Source organism: Heliangelus exortis, chromosome 3 (genome assembly GCF_036169615.1).
Source record: "Heliangelus exortis chromosome 3, bHelExo1.hap1, whole genome shotgun sequence".
NCBI lineage: Eukaryota > Metazoa > Chordata > Aves > Apodiformes > Trochilidae > Heliangelus > Heliangelus exortis.
The window spans coordinates 23,813,246-23,840,254 of record NC_092424.1 but is presented as its reverse complement, the minus strand read 5'-3'; the positions used below and the strand labels follow the sequence as shown (position 1 = coordinate 23,840,254).

At 36.0% G+C, this 27,009-nt stretch overlaps 1 protein-coding gene and 1 non-coding gene across 2 annotated transcripts in view; both read left to right on the top strand.

Annotated features, from left to right (window-relative positions):
- Positions 1-27,009, top strand: part of USH2A (usherin) — a 385,338-nt gene that overhangs the window by 222,680 nt on the left and 135,649 nt on the right. The window contains exons 37-39 of the mRNA XM_071739639.1: positions 4,563-4,742; positions 19,704-19,854; positions 20,028-20,170. Of these exons, the coding sequence (XP_071595740.1) occupies positions 4,563-4,742; positions 19,704-19,854; positions 20,028-20,170 (474 nt within the window). The remainder of the gene's footprint in view (positions 1-4,562; positions 4,743-19,703; positions 19,855-20,027; positions 20,171-27,009) is intronic.
- LOC139795619 (small nucleolar RNA snR85) lies at positions 16,633-16,819 on the top strand. The gene has a single exon (XR_011725606.1). It is a non-coding gene; the product is annotated as a small nucleolar RNA snR85 (small nucleolar RNA).

Sequence of the window (27,009 nt, the reverse complement as noted above, 5' to 3'; positions counted from 1 at the left end):
GTGACAATGATTATAACAAGAATGGAAAAGGATACCCATTTATGTTATTTCAATCTAGTGAACCCCATAGGATGATGGACCCAGAACAGAAGTAATTTACGCACCAATGACCCACAGGAGCTTTATTCACCTATTTACAGGGGTACTCAGCAACAGGAACACACATCTGCTTGGGAGCCTCTTTCAAAGTGTCCACCCAAAACCAGGGAACCTTCATACACAATTACTCACCAGCTAGATTGCTGTGTGAAGCTTATCACTTTTAAAAAAGAATTATTTTGAAAGGAATGTGTGTTTGTGTATCTTTTTAATGTAAACATGTTTTATTACTCGACTTTATTTCAAGTATACGTAGTTTTTAAGAATGCATATCTAGCCTTAATTTCTTTATTTATTATATATTATTGGATAATGTGTTGCTGAAAAACCGAAATACTCTGATCAGGTATAAACCAGGAATTAACCTGATACGGCACAGCTTTTTCTTAGCTGCCAGACTTAGTTAAAGAAGTCTTTCATTAATACTGGGGGAAATATGCAGAGCCTTTCAAACATGAAGCTAGCAAAATAACAAAACCAACACAATGCAAAAATATGGAATGATTAAGAAGTGTGGGGAAGTCTGTCATGTCTGCAAAGGAGAGAGTAGGTTTTCTGGTAGAAACTGCTTTTCTGAAGTTAAACATCTCTTAGGACTTTACCAATGTCTGAGGCAGCTGCTATTTAGGTCTGTGGCATACTTGCTGGTAGCCTGCAGCAAGACCCGTGAGCAGGATGGAGAGGAAAGACACACATGAAAAATGGGGAAAAGAGAGGCTTGATCCACTTATACTCACAAATAGAGTCCACGCTGAAGCAGTCTAGGCAGGAATGGCAGGGAGCGATATGACGGGGTTATCACTGTATCACTTTATGTCAGGCTGAACCTATGTGTCTGCATTTTCCAGCCCACTGAAAGCAAAGTTTAAGCAGTGAGAAGTGGCAAAGCTGCATACTGCAAGTCCCCAGCAAGACCTGCATTTTAAACATCTTCTTCTAATATTTTACTTGCCAGTAGCAGTAAGGAAGTTGCTTGGCTGGCAACTGGGATCAAACACCTTTAGTCTCTGTAAAATTCAGGTTAGGAAACTTGCAAATGCTCCTCATCTTTTTGTTAAAAGCAGTGAAAAATTTTGAACTGCTGTGTTGTCTAACTCATTGTAAATTTGCAAGTTCATTTTTGAGCTGAATAAAATGGTTATGTAATTACATACTTCTCCTAATTATTGAGTAATTATATACTTCTTATAATTACCGAGTAATCACTCTGATATAGCTAGAATTTAATGTTACAACTAATTGTATAATTACTGTATATTAATGTTGTTATCCAGGCAACTTTGAATAGTGTCATCCTTTTAATTCCTTTTCTGTTACACAAAACCGTATTTTTAAAAATATAGTATAGTTAGCCATTGGAAAAAAGATTAATAGTGGAATAAAAGTATCAGCAGAAGATTACATGCTTTCATTCTGGGCTCAAGCAGATGAGAATAAAAATATTGCCATGTTAAAACTGTACTGTAGATAGAAAAAAATTGAACTTTCTCATTAATTGCTGTTCAGGAGCCTATCTTTATGCTTGAGGCCTGAATCTATCTTATATATCTTAACCTGTCAACAATGGATTTTTTACCTTTCCTACACACTACAGACAAACATTTAAAAAATGCATTTCATTTCACAACCAGCCAAGTCCTCAAGTGTTAGTCACTAGGACCCTAAGAATGGGTATGTCAGCTGGCCATTTTTAAGGGCTTTATTGTTGTTAATAAAATAACAGGTGCATGTAACATATACCTGGTGTTTGTTGGGCATCTCAAATATTAAGTCATGCTGCTGGGTGGTGCAGAGAAAAACTGTGATAGATAATGGGAGAAATTTCCTTTGTTGGATTGCATCTATTCTCAAATCACACACAAGAAAGAAGTGTCACAAAGAAAGAAGGGTTTGATATACAAGAGCTGAGATCAAGTAATGCAGGTACCTTTTTCTAGTGCTGCCTGGCTAGCCTGGGTACCTCAGAGTTATCTCAGACAAAATAACTTGGCTTCTGTGAAATTGGTATGTCTGTATGTGCAATGTCTAGAATGTGGTTGTTCTTGAGGGATAATGTGTTGTCTCTGTTGTCATTTATAAATGTTGTTTCTCAGCCTAATGTAAAGCTTGGTGAAACCAAATAAAAATCCATCAGGTTCTATGGAAGTGTTCTACAATACCCCATTGTAGTCTATTTAGGGAGTCTGGAGCTGTGACACGCTATAGTCCAGGTAGAACTTGAGCAATGAAAAGCAAAGCATATTTTAAGAAAGAGTTGTATAAAGCTCTCTGTCCCCAAATCCTCAGAAAGCAAGTTTGACATGTATCACCACCAGAACAACTGAAAACACCCTATGTGCAGCTCCATGTACATCAAAATAATGGTACATCTTGTATTTGTACCATAAGTGAATCACAGATTGTTTATAGGAATCCCCAAATTAGAGGGAAGCCCAGATCACTCATTCATGTACAGTTTTATGTGAGCATGACTAAAATATACTGCATGGTCCCATGTTAGTGCATCATAATAGAAGCATGGAATATTTGAAAAACCGTTTCAGGTGTGTTCCGGTGTGAGCCAGGATAGAGCAAATTTTCTGTGTTGCAATTTTGCTTTCAGCTAAGTTTCTTTCAAGTAGCTGCACTTGCTGAAATTAACAGCAAGTTTCTCAGGCAGCGTCTGCTTCTAGGACTGATAAGGCTCAATGTTTATAGTTACAGCCAGAGAATGGTGTGCAGAACCAAGCACACTGCTCAGTCCTGCGGAACATCTTATATTCTGGAAGGAGAAAGGAGTAAAGAGATCACAGCTACAAGCCACCTTTAGAGAGGAGCAGACAAGACAAATGACCAAAATTGACCAGAGTATTCCCATATGCATCATACTTGGTATAAATTTAAGGGATTATGAGGGTCAAACCCCTTCACAGTCACCCTTTACTCTTCTCTTTGGCCCTTTTTTACCGGCTCCTGTTTGCTTTGGCATCCTGGGAGGATTCCATCCATTCCTCTGCCTGTGGTCCTGATCCCTGCCATCCCAAATCTGTGTGTTCTTGCCTCCAGCTCCTAACTGCTGCTGATTCCAGGAGTCCAGCCTGGAATTTCCCAGGGCTGCCCTTCAGCCTCAGTGGTGACGTGAGTGTTACTGGGGGAAAGGAGGAAGATGATATCATTTTTCTGTATATTTATATATAGTTAATAATTTTTCCTTTTTATCATTAGTGTTTCATTGAAGCTGTGTAATTTAGTTACCTACCTGTAAGTCTCTCTCCCTTATTCTCTTCCTTCCTTTATTGGAGAGGGGAGCAGAATTAATAGAGAGCATCTGTCATGCTTAATTGCTGGCCCAGCACTAATCCATGATAAGGTGTAATAACATGTCAGCTTTACCAGTTCATTTGAAACTTACATGAAAATGAGTAAACCTAAAGAGTTTCACTGAAATTGATTAGAAGAAAGGTGCTAGGTTTGTTTAAATTCTTATTTAGATTTTGTAGGCGATTTAGATGTGAGCATTAAATCTTCTGCCTGTCATAATACCTTAATTAATTTAAGGTATTTTTAAGTTATAGGCTCATTCTTATTCGTGTGGTCTCAGACTTCTGTGGTTCTGGTGTTGTTTGTAATGCAGAATGTCTGTCCACATCAATGTGAGAGCTCACCATGGGATGATGGACAGTAGTAATAATATTAATAATTTATATAGTACTTTATATCTTTATATGTTCAATATATAGGATAAACTTCTAGTAAGCTCAGGTTTGCTGTCAGGTAGATAAATGAAATCTTCATTGAGTAAAAAAAAAAATAAATTGTTTCTTGACATAATACTTGATTTTTTTATTTTTTATTTTTTCCATGTAGAATATTGTCTTGTCTTGAGTTTGAGATCTCAAAAGGGTTTTAAAGGACACCTACATTGGTGTCCTCTGATGATTTCAATTGATAAACAATACTTCAAATCGTTATAATAGCTTAGAGATGACTGCAAGCCATGCCAGAAGACTTTTGTTTCTTAGTGCATAGAACAAGTTCTTATGTGTGCAGTGGAGTTAGCTTATAAACTCATAAAATAAATTATTTTCTAATGAATTCAAGAAGTTTTATGAATCTTTCATAGGCATAAGGATTAACGTTAATGTTTTAATTAGCAGCTACCACACAACTGTTCTAGAAAATGAGTAATTTCTGAAAACTAGCTTCTGTTTGCAGTATATAGCAGTCATCTTTGAAACTGCGTGGTTGTTTCATATAGTTTTCAAGTTTTACAGGTACCACAAACTGTTGGCAAAAAGAGGAGAAAATGGTGAATAATATTTTCTTCCAAATAGGCCATTTTTTGGTGTTATTGGTATCAGTGGTAACTTTTCACTTGAACGGACATGACCTGGTTCATAAAAACAGTGAATTGTAGCAGATGCAAGGTCTAACGTTTGTTCTTTTCTTTTTTGGTTTGTTTTTTTTTTTTTTTTTCATAACAGCTCATGCTGATTATTCTATTGTAAATGGTACTCGGATGTTATTCAGCAGCAAGGAATCTGATGTATGGGTACCTGTTAAAGGACTGATTCCATTTTGTAACTACACAGTACAAGTCAATGCTTCCAACAGCCAGGGCAGCTTGATAAGTGATGCTACAACAATAGTCATACCTCCAGGAGGTAAGTATGAAAAAGTGCTGTTTCTTTGCATGTAACAATTACATAAATACTGTGTTGAACAAAATGTTATTCATTATTGCAACAGAGGACAGGAAGTTCTGATTAATTTGTTTGCTTTAGTGGTTCTTAATAATAATTATTGTTTTTTTTCCAGTTTCTAATTTGTCACATTGCTCGATTTAAGAACTAGAGAAAACAGGTAGTTGTATAGGTAACATATTATGTAGGTGAGAAGTGCATTATATAATTTTTTTTTCTGTGAATATTATTGTATTCTATCATGGATGGCTATTCAGCTATAACAATATATATCCACCTGCATTTTCTAATTCTTTTAGAATAAAAGTTGTAAGTAATGACAAAGAGCATTTAGTGGATAGACTTAGATGATTTGTTTAATAGTAATAATATGAACCATTGGTAATATATTGAGCCAGAATCCACACACTGGTGTAGCTGTAAGAAAGTCAATTGGAATGTGCTGATTTACAGTGGTGGAGACTTTAAACCACTTTGGTTATTATCTTCATAAACTAGAAATAAGAGAATCGAGCACATCCTCCCTGTACACTGTGCATGCATTATTATCTTTTGTAACTGAAAAGCTTATATTTATAACTGATGTATATAAATGTTGCTTTTGCGTTCTTTCTTTTTTTTCATGGACATCACAGTGAATATTAACTTTTTTTTTAATAAATGCCAGTGGAAACAATTAATTTGAGGCAGTTATTAATTCTAAAGTGAGAGCCCAAAAAAGTTTGATCTTGAGACATGTACAGGTGTAGCCAGTAAGCAGGCATAGAAGAGAAAATAAAAGAAAAAAAGAAAAGCAGTAGAAACAAACAAAACCAAAAACTCCCATAAACCTTTGAGCTCAAAATCAAAATTACACTTTGAACATTTTGCTTGCAAATGGATGGATTGATTATAGAGTCCAAAGTGGAGAGACTTCTGAAAAATTAATAAATAAAATGTATAAAGCTTGTATGAGAGATTCCTGAGGAAAGGAAAAAGTAAATTCCCAGCACTTTTTATGCTTTTCCAATCATATTTCCAAAATATACCTCATTTTAACAAATATACATTGTCATATATTAATAAAATGGCATCTGAGTTTTACTGCTCATAGAAGACTGAGCAGTAAGACACTAACATTTCTAATCCCAGTGTCACACTTTAATTTTGTGTCTAGAAATAACAAAAATTTGGTAGTGAAAATTTTACCAAATCTAAAGGTAAAGGATCTTTAAAGGTGGGTGAGGATGTGCAAAAGTTTATGACAGCCATTAAGATACACTTTCTTTCATCATTAGATTGTTGTTGATTACAATTAGAAAACTTATAGCTTTGAAATTATCTTTTTTATGACCTTGTGGTAGTTTAAAAGCAATACCTCATTGATTAAATAGGTTTTAGTTCATGCTTCTTTTTAGTTAATGATCTGAAAACATATTATCCTGATTTACACAGAAAATCATGCTGAAAAGCATGTGGCATTCACTAGGATATGTGTGTTTAAGTAGAATTAAATTAGCAATGAGAGGTATTAAAGATACCTTCCATACTATTGTCCAGTGGACTGTGATCTGTAGTGAAATGAATAAATGAAGCAGTGCATATGAGAGAACTGCTCACACACAGACTATACTCTCACTATATGGGTACACAGAGACAGATACCCACATATGTCTAGGTTAGTGTATGTTTAGTATGGTGTTTATTAAAATGACTCTTTGAATGCTGTACAGTTCCATTGCATGCTAAATTATAATGGCAAATTTACACTGGGTTGTGTTCAGCACCTTCGCTTACTAGCATTTTCTAAATCATTAAAGGAAACCTAGATCCTACTGAAAACAGAAAGAATTTTGTTTTTCACTTTGACAGAAGTTTTGCTTGATCAAAGACTGAAAGTTTTATTACTTACACAATCACAGCCTTTTAATGAGTATTAAAACGTAGCATTGTATTTTCAAGGATAACTAAGGAAGCTGTTTCAAAGATTTGCATTGTGGGGAGTACTTCATGGAGCTTGATGGAAGAATTTACAAGAGGGAGTGTGATAGAAGGCAAAGGAAAATTGCATTTTGAAGTTAATGCAAATCACTGTTTTTCAATTATGACACAAATTTTCTTCCAACATGCATTTCTCTTGTTCAATTTTTAATTTAAATCTATTGCACATAATATAAAGCCCTCCAAATCTTCAATGTCACCTGACTGAATGGATATTAATTTCTCAACAAGCTGATATGCTATGCTTAAAGTCAATAAAAAAAAAATCGTAGAAATAAGGAATATATTTTATCTAAGCTCTTGACTAAAATTGCAGTGCAGGTTCAAGAGTTCTTGGAAAGATTAAAAAAATAAAAACTGAATCCCAATATTAATCCATAAATATGAAACTTTCTTTTGACCCTTACCCTGTGGTGGTCTGGAGTTACTAATGGGGTTAGGATTTCAACTCTTAATGGGACTTGGTGCATTAGTGTTTTGTATGCATGGAATTCAGCATTCAGTTTAATAAGGGGTTGACATTGGTGATGTCCCTTAATTTGCTTAAATCTAATTGGCTCTTTTATCAGTCAAACCTGTATGGATTGGCAATTGATTAGATAGGGTCAGCCATGACTGTGCATGTACTTAAATGCTGGAGCCACCAGTTAAAGTCACTGTTGCATAATAAGAAGCTGAAACCATGAGAACAAATGATCTTCAGAGTCGGAAAGCAGAAGAAAGAGTAAAAGTTTTTCAGGATGTTCAAGTTCAGAACAAAGGCATTATGGAGTATATAAATTTTAAATACACTGCTTTTTGCCTCAAGACTTAAAGCTTTTTTTTCCAGATGAACTGAAATCTTGTCTGAAACTGTCTCTGTTACATCAAAGAACTGCATAGAAAGCTAAAGAGATGGAAGAAACATAAAAGGGCATAGTTAAAAATGGTTAGTGACAAATTTCATACCACAGATCTGGAAGTAATTTTTTTTGAGTTTTATATTTAAAAAAAAAAATAAAAAAAAAAAAATTGGTGTATTTATCTTGTCCTAAACTGTGTTGGTAGGAGTTGTAAAAAAATAACATACTAGCTATGTTATGTTAATTGTACTAGCTATTAATTTGAGGATGACAGCCAGTAAAAGACCTGGAGAACAAATTGTTTTAGAATTAATTTAATTAGATAAGTGAATTGGCATGATACAGTGGGTGTAAAACTGCAAAAAAATCTGGCAGAAAATCTGTACAGAGTTCTTGCTTATGTATTTTTCTTCTTAATGAGTACCATCTCTTGATGTAGTGGCACAAAGAGGACCCCATTAATTTAGGATTGCTTTGTAATAAGTGATGGTAGCCTAACAGAAAAGAAAGTTGCAATCACTAAATAAAATTACTTATACTATAGTTAAATCCATTTGTTCCCTGCCTTCAACCACAAAAACCCTAGTATGGAAGAGAATGTGAAGTCCTGTATACAGAAAGAAAGATAAAATGTTGGGAAAATAGGTGTGAGGAGAGAGAACAGAGAGACAGGCTGGTGATCAGTTGGGAAGTAGAAAGGTGGAGCCTCAATCACCACCTCTAAAGCACAGGAAAGGACTGGATTCCAAAGTAATGGTTAGACATAGGAAGCTTATTGATGGTGATATTTTAGCACATTGCAGAGTTGTCTCTCTGTGGTTACTTACGTTGGAGATAACAAAACTTTAATTCAGTGCTGACTTATCTAAAGAAAAAACCCTCAGAGAATTGACATATATTCCCTATGTAATACCTAAAAGAGAAGATACTCTGAAAAAAATATTTGCTTAAGCAATGAAGTGTATATTTATTCTCTGCCATATTTTATGGAGTATGTTGTCCATTTATGTGCTCTGTCTCTGATATATACAACATCGGAATATGTAGCTATGAAAGATGTCAGATTTTGCCTTGGACTCTTAAACACCAATCCTTTGCTGGTCCTTAGTGTTTTGAATGCTGCATGGTTCTGTCTACAAGCTTGGGCTAGTTCACAGCAGCAAAAACTGAGGCTATGTACTTGTAGCTATTGATGTTTATTCAGCATTTACAGAGGATGGTGTCCTGCAGACAGAGAATTTCAGCCACTTAGTTTAGGTAGCAACACCTTCTGAGACTGAATGTTGAACCGTATCAGAGAGTTATGCAGACAAATAAAACCACATCATACAACTTCTATTCACATCTGAAAACATTTGTTCATGCAAGTTGATCACTGAAGCCAACAAGAATCCTTAGATGAATGAACAGACTGAACTGATGCTGTTAGTCCAGAATTGTTTAGGAAGAAAAATCAAAGCTGAATATGCCAGATTTTTTCCTGTCAGACAAGTTTATTTTTTTCCACAATGCTCAATGTCACATTAAGAGTCACACCATAAAACTTGTTTTGAGAAAATTTCCTTTACTTCAAATTTCAAGTATTTCTGCAATATTAGTTGTCTTTTTTTATTTCTTTCCTTTTTGCTCTATTTCTTTCTTTTTTGACATTTTTCTCTGTAAACTCAGACTTACATGAAATAGTATTCTTTTTTAATATCTTCTGTTTCTTTTAGATTTTTGTTCTCCTGCATTCTCTTATTCCACTTCTTATAAAGTTAGAGTAGTATAAACAGAACTGAAAAATGAAGAAAAATAAATGAAAAGTGGTTTAGGAGAAAAGCTTCTGGCACTCATTCATAGCAAAAAAAAAAAAAAAAAAAAAAAATCCAAATTCTCAAATATTTACATAATATCTCTATAACTTAATAATATAATCTCTGATTTTGATGAAGAACAGGAAATGTTTTAAACAAGTCAAATAGGTCAGCATAGGTGGGATGGGGAGTATTAACGGAAGGTCCTTAGTGAAAAATTGTGACCATATATTTTCTAGGGGTAGCTAAGGAGATCAGCATAGAGCAGGGAAGGGGAAAGAGCTCTCCTACATCTCTCATGAATGACCTAGCTAATTAAAGAGTGTCAGTGGCAAGCTGTGTAAATTGTCTGTTCCAGTTCCTTTTGTCCAGAAAGATGATTTCATGGGAATATAAGGGTAGGAGTGCAAAAGTGCTTGTGTGGAAAACTGGGAGCTGTTCTAATGAAACAATAACTCTTCTCTAACCTCTGCAGTATTGAACTGATTGTCATTTTCATTAGCTCGACTTTCTTCTTTTTCCCCCTTTCCCAGTCTGTTCAGCACAGCTTTCAGTGAAATCATACTGTAACTATTCTTAAATTTGGGTGCTCATTTTGGGTGGCAAGAGGAGAAGTAAGTCTCATTCCCAAAAGGTTGTATCTTCAGACTGGCAGTGGTGCCCACTTCTCTGCTCACTTTCCCAAATTGCATCCAGTTGGGGCTCAGCCTAACTCCACACATCATAAAGGACCACCTGAAGGTTGCTTTAAATTGAACCTTATTGTAAGTCCCTACACATAAAAATGGAGAATCCCAGAAGGCAATGATGTTCCAGCCTTGTCTTTTTAGTTCTGGTTGCCTCTTTTCCTTTGCCCCTGCATCCTGTCCTTTTGGGGCTAGGCAGATGTCCCATGCTGTTTCCATGCTCCAGACATAGGACACCTGTATTTTTCAGCTTTTAGGCTGCTCTCTGTCTTCTGGAGCTGCATGAAACAGTGATGGCAAGAAGATCTAAAATGCAGTTTTAGTTGTCTAGAAGAACATACATGTTTTTGCTTGCTTGGGGAGTAAAAGATGAGAAAGGGACAAATGTGCTACATCTTGAAATAGCCAACTGATTGTCTATAAGCTGGCAATTCATCTCATTGTAGAGGTCTCACTCCATGTCTTTCCAAAATCAGCTTTAGCATGAGGTACAGGTGGTACTTGAGGTTTCTTAGAAAAAATCTCACAGGCTTCACACTTGAAAACTACAGCTTGATTATACTTCTGAAAAACAGAAGAACATATGAAAGTGGGAAAAGTCAGCTGCCATGGAATTTAGCAGCAGATCATTATTCAAAATTATTACCTACCATCCCATAATGTATGGTAGGTAATTTTGAACTGATTTCAGTTGTACATAAAACCCCCCAAAACTGAGAAAAAGAGTGCAATTTTTATATATTCATGGTTGTTATGGGTTGTTTTCCTATTCTGTGTAAATCTGAAATAGGTTGTTCAGTATTCTAATCAGGGTCAACATCCTTTGCGTGATAAGTTAGTTTCTTTTGTTTAAGATCCACCCCTGTAGTTTCCAGAATAAAATGTCATTTAAATTAAGTCAGGAAAATGCCTGTAGCTTGTTTCGGTTTGGTTTGGGGTTTTTTGTTTGTTTTTTTGGGTTTTTGTTTTGTTTTTGTTTGTTTATTTTCATTCTGTATTTGAATCTATGGAAGTTATCCTGATGATCATTAAGCATTTTATGCAAACGGTAAGGATTTTTTTAAGCTACTTTGCACAGCTGAGAAAGCTTTGAAGTTCCTCTGTTTGCAGTGAACTCTGTAAGCCTCCAGAAAAGTTCTGTCACCCTATTACATATTAGTTATGTTCCCAGATTAAAAAAAAAAATACAAAAACCAAAAATACAACATAATACACTTAAGAGGATAAAAATTATGGGTCTCTTAAGGTCTTGCTGAGGGTGAAATGTAGAGGGAATCAAATCACTATTCTTTTCCTCTGTTCAGATAGGAACAAAACCAGAGATGATCTTTCTTGAGTATCATTGCCATAAAAGTTCTTTTGCTTTTTTTGATGGTTTCTTTTACAGTTAAAGGCAACTCCTAATAACCCAAATTTGTGGTTTTTCTGTGTAGTGTGGAAGTACATCTGAAAATGAACTTTAAAAATCTTATGTATCTGAATCCTTGAAACACTGAACAATTAAAATATTTTTCCTCCATATAGTTAATTCTTTGGTCTAGTGGCATTTGAAGCTTGACTTGCCCCTGCTTTTTGCTAATTAAGGAAAGTTAATACTTTGTTAAGAGAGTTAAAGCCTGTGAAATGTCTTGTGGTACATCAGAGAAAACACAGTTAAACTGGTTTAGGTTTAAATGAAACGTGATAGTGTTACTAAGATTTCTAATCAATTAGGCTACCGAATTTTGAACAGAAACACAGTAACAAAGTTCTTATAGCTCAAAATACTTGGGAACAGATCATTCATTGTTCTGTGTTGACACACTTCCATCAATTACAGAGGATTTCTGTGTTCTTCAGCATTATCTGAGGCAATGAAGCAAAGAGTTAATTCATATAAAGGGTTTATTCGTTAGAAGTATTTAGAATGAGACATTGCCTGATGAGTAGCTACTTAATTATGAACATTCATAAATGGATGGGTCAGGTATAAAAGGTTGTAATCCTTTTACCCCTTTCACCAGATAAGCCAACTGTATATTTTACATGAATTATTTCCATGTATGAATAGGCTTGTCTGGATTACTTTTTTTTTTCACCTTAAATATTAAATATTTTGCTTCAGGGGGTAAAACCTGGATCTTTTTTCTGTCAATTGAAATGCTATTTTTAGTGGGAGACCAATCCATAAAAACAGATAGGGATTTTTGCCACTGCTAGGTGGAATGCAGGTGTCACCTTTCATATTCTGTCATTGCTTATCATTGGCTTAAAAAAATCAGAATTATTAAGTGACTAACATGTCTCATTTTCTGGACAGCATACTAATCTCTGGGTTCACAAGAAAGGAGGACGGAATACTGCCCATCTGTCCTGTTCAAACTCCAATACTGTTGGGGGGGAAAAAAAAAAGAAAAAAGTTTTATTTCCTAGGGGAGAATACAGTAGGTACTATTGTAACCCAGAGCTAAAGACACTTTCTGGTCAAGGTGAGGCAGTATACATGTCAGCAGCAAAGGGGCCAAGAGGAGCAACCAGATCCTGAATTCTGGGCCTGTGGGGATCTAGACATATGTTGCTCATCAGTGCTGGTACTTGGCATGAGCATCAGAATGTGATCCTATTCCTATTTTCTAATACAGCTCAATTTATTGATACTGCAGATGTTGAACTAGACTGTAACTTGAAGTGACAGCCATAGCATTGCAGGTGGCAGTTTTGAGAAGTGATAAGAATTCTTGTTTGCTCTGTGAATGTGATAGTTCAGATTTGTCAACCTCAGCCTCATGTGTTCCACAAGACACAGTAATATACAGCATTTTGTTGTTATTTTCCTAATTATAATAGTTTTATTTCCAGAACTGTTTTTTTTTCTATCTGCCATTGTGCAAATTACCTCCCTCAGAATTTTCTGTTAATCAATGGCAAGATTTTCTTATATAGGAAAATACACACCATACTATTAATTATACCAGATACAATTAAATTAATTTTCTGCCATTTCCTTTGATGTACAAAGATTTTCCCCATAAATATTGATAGACTTTAGAGTCACAAGCACACGCTGAGAGGGGGGCAAGCCCCTGAATGTTGTATTTTGCTTTTTGTGGAACTGACTATATCACTTTACATCTAAATGTAAGGAAAGCTGCTGACAGTTTTGATATATTAAATTATAACTGAGAACTAATCCAAGGATCAAAGATGCTTTTTGGGAGAGATCACTTTACTGGTAGGAAAAATCATTACCTTTTTCCCCAGACTCATATATTTGTACTGTATGTCTTGGAAATATCATTCCCTACAGTTTCTGAATCTTGATGTTTAATTTAACACAAAGGTCTTAGAGTAGCACAGTGGGGGGGGGGGGGGGGTGGCGGGGTGAGGGGGGGAAGCTTCTGCTACGAAAACCTCATAGAAGGAAATTGAAATGTACATGTTTTTTCTCATTTATCAAAGAAGTGCAAAAATCTAAACTGACACAACAACTAAATTAGACTTTTGTTAAAAAGTGAGAGAGAAGAAAAAATAAACTTAATAAAATATCAAGCAATTTTTGGTATTTTGTCTGAGCCTGTAAGTTGCAGAAGAAAACTAGAGCATAGGCTCTTCAAAGGCTATATGCTTTGAATGCCTTAGAGTGAATTGAGAAAGGTTAAAGTAACACAGAAACCAGAGACTCTATTTAATAATGTTGTTGCTTTGATATTTTTGCTTTCAGCCTTGTCTAACTCAGGTGAATGAGAAAAGATAATATGCTTTTTAGTGCCTTGAAAACTGAAGCAAAGCAGTAAATTGTATATGGTTTTGTTTTTTTAAAAAAACTTTCGTTTGTGAGAGTATGGCTTCTACTGTAAAATTCTTCAAGAAAGGAAAATTTTACAACAGACTTAATTGAAGTGTAAGAGGTAAATTCTCAAAGAATCATGTCCTCAGTATTTTAAAGGCATGACTTCCCTGATGCTGAAGTGAACAACACTTCTTGCAAACAAGGAGACCCCCAGTTTGTAAACTTAGAGATTGTAATGTTTATGAGATTTTTACATTCCCAATTTCTGAATTTCCTTTGTGACTTTCAGTGGGAATATATTTCTTTTTCAGTGTGAGTATATTTATTTCAGAGCATTGACAAAAAAGACACTTTGATACTGTGATGATAAGCACCTACACCTTAGAGAAAATGGGGAATGAAAAGATATAATTCCATGGTTTCTTTGACAACGTATTCCCTAGTGCACCCGTATGACTTTTTGATGCATGAGCACAATATCCAAGAACTGGTTGCTTTTCTCATATGTCATATACATATATTTCATAAAGATATATTTCAGAGATTAGGTGAGTAGAATATACAAAAAACTTTTGGACACTGTAAGCTCCTTGTAGAAAACAATGGTGTATGAATTGTGCAAATATCATACCATGAGCACATCACAAAAGCTGAAATACAATGAAACCAACTTTAGTCTTAGTTTATATGAGCCCCATTAGGAGACTAGAACCAAAATCAAAGCAGTAATGAGAGAGGGCCATTGAAGACAGGCTCACCTGAAGGGAATCTCTACCTGGCTTATCAGTCCCTCATCATCTTTGAGGCATCAGTCCTTGTCAGTGTTAGCTACCTCCTCTCCAGCCAACTTCATTCAATTTAAAATTGTCTTTTGAAGCAAAGAAAATTCCACTGATTGGCACTTCACATCTCCCAGTGACTTAAAAGACAATTTTAAATAGTCTCTGGATAGTGATAACAGGGAGCTAAAAGCGAAGGAAGAGAGAACAGGAAAGGCAGCAATAGAGAAAGAGCAAATCATGAGTCCTGGATCCAAGTTTTGAGGCCAGCCAAAGGGGGAGGGTTGATCAGATTCCCCAAGCCCATCAGGGTAGCCCCTCAGATTTGAGGCCTGTTTCTCTTAGTAAGCATGGTCAAAACGTATCAGATTGAACAACTGGAGCAGACCTCCGCCCACTTCGCCCTCCAATCCTTATTTCTAGTGGACCCTAGGCCATATGCAGACCCTATCTTTCTCCTTCGTCTCCATCAAATCCTTTGGAGATGCTAATGAGGATTTGGATGGGGGTGGTTACAAAGGTGACTTAGTGCTGGCTACCTGCAGAACAGACTAAAAGGGTCCAGTGGAGGGGATTCTTCCATTAGGTCCCTCACATCAATAACCAGAGTCACAATTAATATCAATCCTTATTTTTTTCTGATAGAATTTTTTTAGAAAAGTAATTTTGTGGTGTGACAGTTTGGCATCCTTTTAAAGAGTCTGATGAATAAGTTTTACTAGGCAGTTTTAAATCCCCTCCAATGTCTTTATTATAGGTATTAAAATAACTAATCATTCAGATAATTGCTTATTGGCATTCTTTTGCAGCTTTTAGAGTTTAGCAAAGCTCTTGCTGAGTAATGTGGATAAACTTCCATCTAGCATGAGGCAGGTTACTTCTTATACTAAGGTAAAGGTGACAAATCTATGAGACATTTTTATAAGGCTGACCTGAGTAAAATATAACACTTAGGAAAGGGGCATCTCTTACACATAATTTTAGTTGAGACTCGTATCTGGTTTGCAGATGTTGTGGCTGTACACGAAAAAAAGTCCATTAAAAGGAGGGAGAGGTCTGATTTTGGTTTACACTACAACAGTATTAACGAGGACCAAGTAAGTCTGCTCTGGGCTTTCCAAATAAAATTGTCTATACTTCAGGTGTGCAGGTCGTGGAGAAAGGCCTGAGCTGGTTTTCAGGACCCTACTGAAATAGTTTTCTGTAGCTTGTAATACCAAATAGTGTATGTGGAGGAAAATTTTCAGTTAGAGTTTACAGATTCAGTCCAGTTCTTTAGGTACTGAGTAGGTGGAAAACAGCATGGTTCAACTTATATACTAAAAGAAAAAACAAGAACAACTGTGTGTATTTGCTATACACAGAGTAGGAAGGATAACTGGGAAAAGAGGGTTAAAAACCAAACCTGAGTAAATTTCAATGAATCTGTGAAGATAACAAACAAAAAAGCAATCTTCTTCTTTGTCAATAGATGAAGTTTTATAACTAGCATTCCCTTCTAGTGATGACATATGGCCCAGCATCATGGCCTGTCTTTCAGCTAAATGAAACAAAAACAGATGGCTATGTTGAGAATTATGGAGAGTGGGACTGGAATTATTTGGACTGTGGAGACAACCAGATAACAGGCATACCTGCAAAAATCAGGAGAAATAAATGTCAACGTGCAGAACATATTGCCATAAAAAGTGCCTTAATGAGATGACCACAGTATGAGGACCTAACCAGAAAATGAATCAGGAGTATCTAAACAACTACTGCAATGAGACAAAGAAATGGGATTTGTGAATTGAACCTGGAAAAGAGTGAGAATAGGCATGACTGAGTGAGACATTGACCTGAAGGCATTCTGACTGAAACTTTTCCTTGCTGTTCTGGCACAAGATGTGGAGAGGCTGTTTTCCTTCTCTGTTGTTAAATACCTGGAGTTATCATTTGCATATATGTGTATAAAAATATTTTATAAGATTCAAATGCATAATCTGTGCTAAATATTTTACACATGCAGATGTGGCAAATTGTAGAGTTACATTTACATATCTCTGAACTCTTTTAGCTGCAAATATGCAGATATTATGGATAAAGTAGGACAGACATATTTGATCACTCTTAAAGTGGTGTCACTTCAATATTGGTGTAAGTTTACACCAATTTCATAGCTGTCAAATGGAGTTCTACTTTTTTTTCTTACTCTAACTAAAGATAATCTGTGTAGACAAACTATAACTAAATTTCTTGGAAAAATAGGCTTCCTACATGGACTAAACTTTTAAGTACAGTCATTTAGCACAATGCTTGCTGTCCTAAAATAAACACTTGCCTACAAAACTGACTACTACTCTGTATGTTGTTTAAGAAGGAATTTGAGGCATGAAGTTGAAACACTGTTCAAAGACTACTTAGCACTAACCAGGGATCAGATCTTTCTTGATTCATCTGCATGTACCTGATTGTCTAGAATACAATATATCATTGTCAGCTGGCAAGCACCTTAATTTTTTTATTATTTTGGGGTCAGTTTATTAACTCTTTGATTAAAATTGACATCTGATTAAATATTTTATTCTGCCTTTGTAATCTCTTCATATAAAAAGCGTGACTATACCATGCTTAGTGAAGATTTACTGTGCTAGATGTTGATTCAGTAGGTTGCAAGTGAAGTGGTTGCCCCCTGAGGGTCATATTAAAGCTTGAAGGGAGCTTTTTGAGCAACATTGCATCTTAAAGACAATATATCAGGCTGATAGATACATGGCTCTTCTGTTGAGAAATTCACAGTAGAATTATTGCTGGTTGCCAGTTATTACTTGGGTAGTAAGGAGTCTCTTGGGAACAGGAATCAGATAAAAAGGATTAAGCTGAGGGAAATGTTACACTGAAAACCCTCGTGATGATGCGTATTTGAAATAGTCAAAGGGTGTTTTCTATACAATTTAAAATTACCCTTTTTGTGGGGAAGTGCACTGTAATGATCAAAGTGCGATTAGTTTAACAGAGCACCTTTCTCATTACAACATGGTAGAGACCTGATAATTTCTTTGCTACACCCTCCTGCACCACTCCTTTGGAAGTACAGAACTGAGGACATTCCCCAGTGCATAGATGAGGACATTCTCTGAGAGCTATATGAAGTCTTTCAGATGATATAAGTTTGCTGACTATTCTAACACGTTTGAAAGTACTGGGCTATGCTTGTTCTACAGGACAGTCGACTTTCACAGAAGAGATTTATCCAAGTTTCTTACTCTTTCCTATGCTGTGCTTTTATTGATAGAAGAGATTTGAACATTTAGCTGAGATTACCTGCACCATTAAAATAACATTCTCACTGTTAATTGTTATTGACATTTAGACACCTACATCTTTAGGGGGTTTTTTTGATGAACATTCCTGCATCTCTGTAATAAGATATACACCACTATATATACATAAAGCTTAATCAGAGCTTTTACTTTGTCGATCTCAAAGAGCTTTGTTAAGAAGGGTAAGTATTATTGGGTAAGTAAGTTAAGAAGGGTAAGTATTATCCATTTAACAGCTTGAGAAAAGAAAGACTAAGGTGAATTGATGTATCCTAACAGAACTGGAAATAAATTTAAAATTTTTGCCTCCTCAGTGAGTTCCTCACACTGTCTCCTCAATAACAATGTGAACTTTGGCCAAATTGTAGCTCATCTAATTAGATTAATTTGTAGATGTAGCTTTTTTTGCTGTGTAGAATTTCTGTGTGCACATACACAACTGGTGCATCTTAAGCTATGGACAGTTCTGTTTTAAATGAGGTAGTGCCCTGCTTTGAAGGGATATTGAGTTGTTCCCCAGTCATAGGTGTGTATAACCAGAGTAAAACTGCCTGGTGCTAGTGCACAGATCTCTATATGTTTTCAGTATAAATAAAATTATTGTATATGACTGATGACTCTTTTCTGTCTGAGCCAATGCCATCCTTTCATCTCTTTCAGGGAGAGAATGATTCAGACAGTGTAGCACAAAGTCTGTTACTTTCCTCTTAGTAAACACCTCATATACAGGTGGTAAATGAAAATCGTAAAACTAACTGTAAAATACTGTTTAATCAACTTACAGCTTATGCCCTGAGATTTACAACTACACCTTAAGTTACAGATCTCTAAGACTTCTTCTTTTGTCTAATAGAGAGAAGGAAGAAAATAATAGCAACAAAAAAATTTCTGTTGGAAATACCAAAGAAAAAAGCAAATGTCAGCCACTGGACTGTGAAAAGCAAAACTATTCTACAAGAGTTTACATGACAAAGGCAGTAACTTTCCTGTGCTTTAACTCTCTGAAAAAGAGAGCTACAGAGCTACAGCTACAGAGGTGTCAAATACAAAAGTTCCAGATGTGTTTATATACAGAAAGTTTCTTCAACAGATTTTCTTCTTAAAGAAAAAAATAAAGCCATAAAATCATGGGTGCAAATTGGCACAGCTCTTTTTACTGCATGCAGTGAAATTTGTAGTGGTTAAAGTTCATTGCTGGTATTGTTACTGAAAGATTTTGATCTGCACTTCCTGGACTTAATAAAAATTAATTTCCCTAACAAAACAGTGGTCTAGAGAATGAGACTTCAGTGAGTCTAGTTTGATTTCTACCTAAAGACCTTTCATCCTTTAAAATTTTGTCTGTTTTCTTTTAAAATTATAATTTATGAGAGTGAGAGGATATCTGAATTATAAAAAGTCAGATCAGTTTTACTCTTACTGAGCAACATTTCTGTAAGCTTTTCTTTAACTTCTCAGAGTGGCAGAGCTGGGCATAAGGAGAAGTAGACAATCTTTGAACAGGTGGTAGAAAATATGTTGCTTCTGAATTGCTTCTGGTGTTTGGAGGTTTGCTTTTAGAAAAAGTAATATTCATGTAATTGTATTGGAAAGAAGAAAATAAAGAAATAGCATTGTTCAGTAGTGAAAATGTTAAACTAAAAGGACCGTGTTAACATTGCTGTTGATCCTGAGGAGCAGTTTTTCCACTATATGGAGCATTTTGTTTCCACCCAGCATATGTTCTCCATGGTTTTCTCTGCTCTAATTCATCCATGTTTTTCAACAGCTCCAGATGGCGTGATGCCTCCAAGGCTTTCATCTGCCACTCCGACCAGTCTTCAGGTTGTCTGGGCTACACCAGTTCGCAACAATGCCCCGGGCACACCCAGCTATCAACTCCAGATGCGGCGGAGTCATTCTGCTGGTGACATTTTAGAGTATGCAGACCATAGCAAAGCCACCATCCACTGCTGAGCTAGAAAAGTCCCATTATCTTGAATATGACTCACCTTTAGGGTGGCTGGTTTTGTTACAAGGCATTTCATGTTTTAGTCTTTCTTTTATGTGTCATGATGTTTAATAACGTACCTTATGATGCTTTTTTTTGCAGTTTGCTTTCCAGCCCTACTGCTTCCTTACAACACAAAATCGGAGATCTGCAGCCATACACTGAGTATGAAATGAGAGTTGTTGCCTCCAATGCTTATGGTTATGCTTATAGCAACTGGACTTCAATGACTACAGCAGAGGACAGTAAGCAGTCTGATCTTATTTAACTCCCCGTAGCAGAAAATATAAATAACATTTCAGCTGCCATTGCACATAATTTCTTTGGTTATCTAGGTCTCAGTTAAAAAGCAATAATGAATATTATTGCTGAATATTAACGTCCAATAATAACACCTAAGGGATGAAGTGTCTGTTGTCTTATATTTTCATAAATCATGAATATTTAAATATATGTTTTAATTTTTAAATATATGTTTTGTGAAGTAGTATCTTTATATAATATCCCTGCATGCATATGTGTCCATATATGGTTAGTTTAAGTGTCACTGGTAAGTAAAGTGTTGTAAGTGATGTTCCTTTATATTCAGAGTCTTGATTCTGATTTCACTCATATCAGAGAAAATAAGTTGAAGTTAATAGAATGTGACAGTTGTCTTATCTCTGTGTGGAGAATACCTAAGCTGTACCACCACTGAACAGAATTTTTCATTCCCAGTGATCTTTGTTAATTCAAAGTGGTGATCTACTGGTATGTAATTGAGTTTGTCATTGCTAGTCCCATCACTGTCCTTATTAGTAGTTCTACATTCTGCAGACTCACTTCCCATGATTTGTTCAACAGCTTCTTGATTTAAAAAAACAGGTATCAGCATTTAGGTGCAGCCATTTAGTTGGCAGGGTAGGATTTTGCATGTGATACCATATATAAGCATAAACATATCAAAACCTGAGCTTATTGTACATAATACATAAAATACGTAATTGCCTGCTTTCTTAAAGGGTCTGAGCTATTAGATTTATCTTACAATGCAGCAGGATATCGAATAGTACACTTTTTGGCAATATCCATTATTTTCAAATATATTCTTTGTTGTTTTTTTTTTTTAATGAATAGCTCCACTTTATCAAATTTTAGATAAATTAAGTATTTTCTAAAGGCATTTTAATATATTTTATTTTAGTAATAAATTCAGTCATTCTGAGAAGTCAAGGAGTGTAGTTGGGCATGTTTCACTTCTGATCTCATTACTGTGTTGATTTCTCTGACTTAACACAAAAATGTATTGTATTCTGTTTTACACTGATGTGGGATCTCATTTCAGACTGTAAATTTAATGTGATGCTCATATGGAATTGTTCAAGAGAATATTCAGTGCCAGTGACTGAACTTTCTAGTCCCTTCTTTAAATGGGTAACTGTCTGTATTGAGAAACCACCCACAAGAAAAGATGTGCTCCTACAACTGGAACACATCTTTCTTTGAAGCTGATCAAATAATTTAAAACAGAAATTTATCTGATAAATAAGCTCCAAAGGTATAAATGCTCCTATGAACACATTACCTATATGTAATTACTTAAAGTAAATTCTGAACTTAGTCTTTACATACTGCAGAAGTGTTGTCTGCCCATGAAAATCTTCATTGAGATTCAGTTCCTTTATTTTGTTTGTTACCAAAAGTGGATGCAATGTTATTAAACTTGTCTACAAATTAATTGTTCATAGTCTAAATGCAGACAGTCTCCTATGACTATTTTGTTCATATTGCAATGTTTACTTAGCTCTGGTGAGATAGTTCACATAGTGTTGATTCTTTTTAGATAGAAGGAGCACAGAAATGCATTTGAAAGGCATCATTTATAAGTGTATGTAAAACTTATTTTTCATATGAAGTAGTAGTTATAAAATTTTAAAGTTCTAAGTTAGTGAAAAAACAGATGGCCTACACAGGACATGTATTCCTATACTGTCTTCTTGACAATATATATAGAAGTTCAACACCTTTATTAATGACCTTGATGACAGGACAGTGTGTTCTCAGCAACTTTGCTGACGACAAAAAGCTGGGGGGAGTGACTGACACCCCAGGAGGCTGTGCTGCCACTCACAGGGATCTAGGCAGGCTAGAGAGCTGGGCAGGGAAAAATCTAATGAATTACAACAAGGGCAAGTCTAGTCTTACATCTGGGTAGGAACAACCCCAAGAGCCAGGACAGGTTGAGGACTGAGTTCTTGGAGAGCAGTGAAGAGGAAAGGGACCTGGAGGTGCTGGTGGATGGGAGAATGATCATGAGCCAACAATGTGTCTTTGTGGCCAAGAAGGCCAATGGCATCCTGGGGTGCACTAGAAGGGGGGTTGCTAGTAGGTTGAGAGAACTTCTCCTCCCCCTCTACTCTGCCCTGGTGAGGCCACACTTAGCCTCCAGTTCTTGTGTCTAGTTCTGGGCCTCTCTGTTCAAGAAGGACAGGGAACTTTTTGAAAGAGTCCAGCACAGAGCCTCCAAGATGATGAAGGGAGTGGAAATTCTCCCTCATGAGGAAAGGCTGAAGGAGCTGGGTTTCTTCAGCTTGGAGAAGAGTAGAACGAGGGGTGACCTCATCAATGTTTATAAATACGTATAGGGAGAGAGACAAGAGGATGGTGCCAGGCTCTTCTCAGTTATGCCCAATGATAGGACTAGAGGCAACGGATATAAACTTGAGCATAGAAGGTTGTACATAAACACGAGGAAAATTTTTTTTACTGTGAGGGAGACAGGGCACTGGAACAGGCTGCCCATGGAGGTTGTGGAGTCTCCTTCTCTGGAGACATTCAAAGCCCACCTGGATGCGTTCTTGTGTGACCTCCTGTAGGTGACCCTGCTCCGGCAGGGGGGTTGGACTCAATGATCTTTCGAGGTCCCTTCCAACCCCTAAATTTCTATGATTCTGTGATTCTGTGAAATTACACTCTGCAGAGAACATAGATGGTCTTTGTGCACAAGTATGAAAACCCTCTGCAAAACCCAACAGCAAAAATCCCTTAAACTAGTATGGAAGGTAGATGTTGCCAAAGGAAAATTAGGAACAGAAGTAAATACTGTGCTTCTGCCAGTATTTACACAATTAAAACACTTTGAGGTTAACAAATAACTTGCTTCTTCAGCTATGATGCTGCATCTTGTTCCATAGCTCAAAGCAAGCTTCAGTACTTCAGATACAAACTTTATGTCTCTAGGGGCAAAATTGTTATCTTTAATATGTCCTCTTCCAATTGCATTGATACTGCTAAAGAATTCATGCTGATGTGTCCCTAGTATCCAACAACCCTTGTAATTTCCAAAAAAATTCCCAACCACCCCAGTGGTGACAAGGGACTGGTTTTGGTGTATTGTGGAGGGCTGCTATGTGTGAAAGATTATTCAGTTCAGTTGCTTAGGACTGAGTGACTGTCATTGGGTATAAGCAGTATTTCTGTCAAGTTTTCAATGTTTCTTATAAAACAGCCTATAGTGACATCTTGTTGCAGAAATACACTTAATTCCTGACTCTGTTAACCAATAGGCTCTGACTTTTTAAAGTACAATTTGATAGTAGGAATTCCCACAATTTTTACCCTGTTGAAATATGTGTGTACACATGTTCTTATTGAATATTGTGCAGTGAATATGTCTTTTTTTTTGTTTCACCAAAGCATAAAATACAAGTAGGAATAAAATATATGCATGTTTTTGTGCACATGCACCTAATAGCAAAAGATGTAGACCAACACATCCTCTTTTACAGTCAATAGAGTTGTACTAATATAAGCTGATGATTTCACAATAAAGCTGCATATTATATTTTATTTATGAAAAATATTTACAAAACTAGGAGTACATTAGGAATGATTAAGGAAAAACCAGAAAATGGTGCCATAAAAAAATTGGTTTTTATCTGATAATAAAATATCTTGATATACCAATAAGTTTTGAGGTATTTTTTAGTGGAAGAAAAAATTCTGTAAATAATTTCGAAATACTTCCATTTACCTGAGTGTAATGCATTCCATGCATTTTTTTTTTTAAAGTCTAGCCTGTCTATACATATTCTATGAATATTTTAAAAACTGCTAAACGTGTATTAATAAAAGATGTTTGCTCCAGTGATCTTGGTCAGCAATAGCATCAGACTATTAACTGCCAAACAAATAAAGTTTCTGGATTAGTTGCTTTGAGCAACTTGAATGTAAATTTCAGATAACTCTTGCAATCAGCATAGTTACCACATAACTGAGAGGTTATTATGTACCACTGAACTGAGAGCAGAATGTAATGCATGGCATTCAGAAATAAAATGACATTTTCTAGTTATGAAAAATAAGATATCACTTGATTTTTCTCTTCTATTATTGCAAGTCTTTGAGCTGAGAAGGAAGCTGTAAAGGAGTTGGTTACAGTCACCTGCAGCTGGCCCAACAGTGGATGCTGCATTATGATGATGTAGATTTATGATTCACAAAATAATATTGGCTGGTAGCAATCCACACAGTGTAATCTTTGGGATTGTTCCCAAATGAGAAAGGTGCTTTTCCTAGTGCTTGAGAAAATCCATCTTGATTTGGATAGCTAATTTTAAGCTTGTAAAATTGCTATATCAGAGAAAAAGATTTCATTTTCTTTCCTTTTTTTCCTTTTCCTCTTCCCTCTCCCTCTCCCTCTCCCTCTCCCTCTCCCCCTCCCTCTCCCTCTCCCTCTCCCTTTCCCTTCCCCTTTTCCTTTCCCTTTCCCTTCCCCTTTCCCCTTTCCCCTTCCCCTTCCCCTTCCCCTTCCCCTTCCCCTTCCCCTTCCCCTTTCCCTTTCCTCCTGTGGGTCAATTTCGGAATGGAGAGCTCTTAGTGCAGCCCTTTTATAAGTGCAGATTTGAACTCATTGGCAGAGAATCAGGCAGTCCAATTTTTTATTTTTCAGTTCTTACATAAAATGACTGTGAGTCCACTTCTGTTATGTATAAAGAAGTTATAGGCCAGTGCAATGTTTATTTACACTAAGTAATGTCAAAAGTTCACAGGAATCACTTGAGATCACTACATATGAAAGTTACTTGAGAAAAATAATAAGAAATTAAAAAATGTTAATGAAATAAAGTAAGACAGCTTCTGCAATATATCAGCTAATCTATTTCTTGACAAAACAGGGAAGCATTGTTCTTATCCGAGAGAGTGCTGTGGTGTGCTTCTCTGCTATGCTTACCACAAAGCTTTGGTTCCAGGATGAGGTGGCCTGTTACCTTATCTACCTTATGTAGCCAACAGGGAGAGGCAATGCAGGATTAAGAGGGTAGATGATGCAGTTCTCAGCTTTTGGAAGCACTTGTTTCCTCTGCGGATAATATCTGTTGTCCAAGAAGACAATTATTCTACATTAGCTATGCAAATTAGGTCCATCTAATTTTGGTATATAAACCAATCCATAGCTAGTTGATGTGAATGTGATCACCTGAGCTCAAGAAAGACAAATGGAAACCAAAGCAAGAGGAGATGAAGCCTGATTAGGTGCTTCGCTGATAAGGGAAGAGAAAGTCATGAAATACATGGCAGGGTGAATGTATGGATAGAAAAAAAATCAAGCTTAAGTAGTATCATGGCAGATATGATAGGATGATCTCATGATAAATAGTACAAACTGGGCATGCATACCTGTAGATTAAAAATTAGAAAAAATTTCTTAACTGATGGGCTGAGATTCTGGACTCTTCATACCTATTCGAAGACGTTCATTTGGAATCCATCTCATTGGATCTTCTGCTGGATACAATATTTTGTTAATATGCATAATTTCCATGTTCCTGAAAAGAGTAAATGATTCAAGAATAAAAGGCACAGAATTTTTATCCTGCTTAGAGAGAGAGTTTCCCAGCAAATAAGGTATTTCTCATTAGCTTTAAAGGGCAGTAGTCCAAGTACCTGTCTCAGTACATTAATGAAAGTGTAGATTCCCCCAAAATACATCTATGAGAGTATGGCTTTTCACTCCTCCAGTCTGTACAGTAAGTAAACAAATGTGTGAATCTAGTGAGGGAATTAAAGAAGATCAATGAGCATTTCGTACCTTCATTTTAAGGTGAGTCTGAACTTTTGAAGCAGATGAGCAAAATAGCCTGCTGTAAAAGATAATTTCATTTGCCAAAATGAAACTACCTTCTAGTATTAATACTGTAATGAAATAGTTTAAAATATGAACTAGGAATGTTAAGAAAAAGGATTCCCACTGTTCTCATGTTCAGTAGTTACTTTTACAAACAATTACAACCATGTAAAAAGCTTTACAATTTTATTTTCATCATTGTCGGGCTGAGCTGTGTAGCTGTCATACTTTGCAGTCTTCCCTCCAGTGACAACCACATTGACAACATGTTATACTCCACATTGATTTTACAGTTAAGGAGCTGATTGTGATATATAGGGATTTTAAGAATTCAGCTGAGAGGCTGACTTTTGCCTTTTATCATTCCATTAAAATTTTATAACCATCTTTTTCACGTCATCTCATCCATGAATTCTTACTTTAGAAAGTGATAGCTACTGCTGTGAGCATAACTTTTCTCATGTTCAGAGCTTTTTATTGTATTAGCAAACTATCCCAATTATAGTTAATACTCATGTTTTACATAATTGTGGTGACCCTTTCAACCAAGCAGTATTATGCTAGTTGATTTGTATATAGAATTAGATGATTCTGTTTGCCATTTAAAAAGAAGCTACACTGAATGAGTGTTGGGGAACAGGATTTAATGCTTTCCTATCCAGTGGGGCCAATTAAGCATCTCTCAAACGTCTTGTTTGAACTCAGAGAGTCTTAAAAGTCTCTCTTTTAAAAGGGCAGTAGGGAATGTGTGGGTAGCTATGCTAGCTACCAAAATCTGCTTTTTTGAGGGGAAGGGGAGGGACTATGGGGACCCAAAGTTTAAGTTTGACAGCTCCTCCCATACATTACAGATTGTCCTTAAGGAATACCTCTGCACTCTGAGGGGTGTTGAAGCACAGTTTTGACTAATTGCCATGAATGTTTCACATGCAATGCCAGCAACTTATTCAATAGGAAGAAAAAGGCTTATCTGTTCCC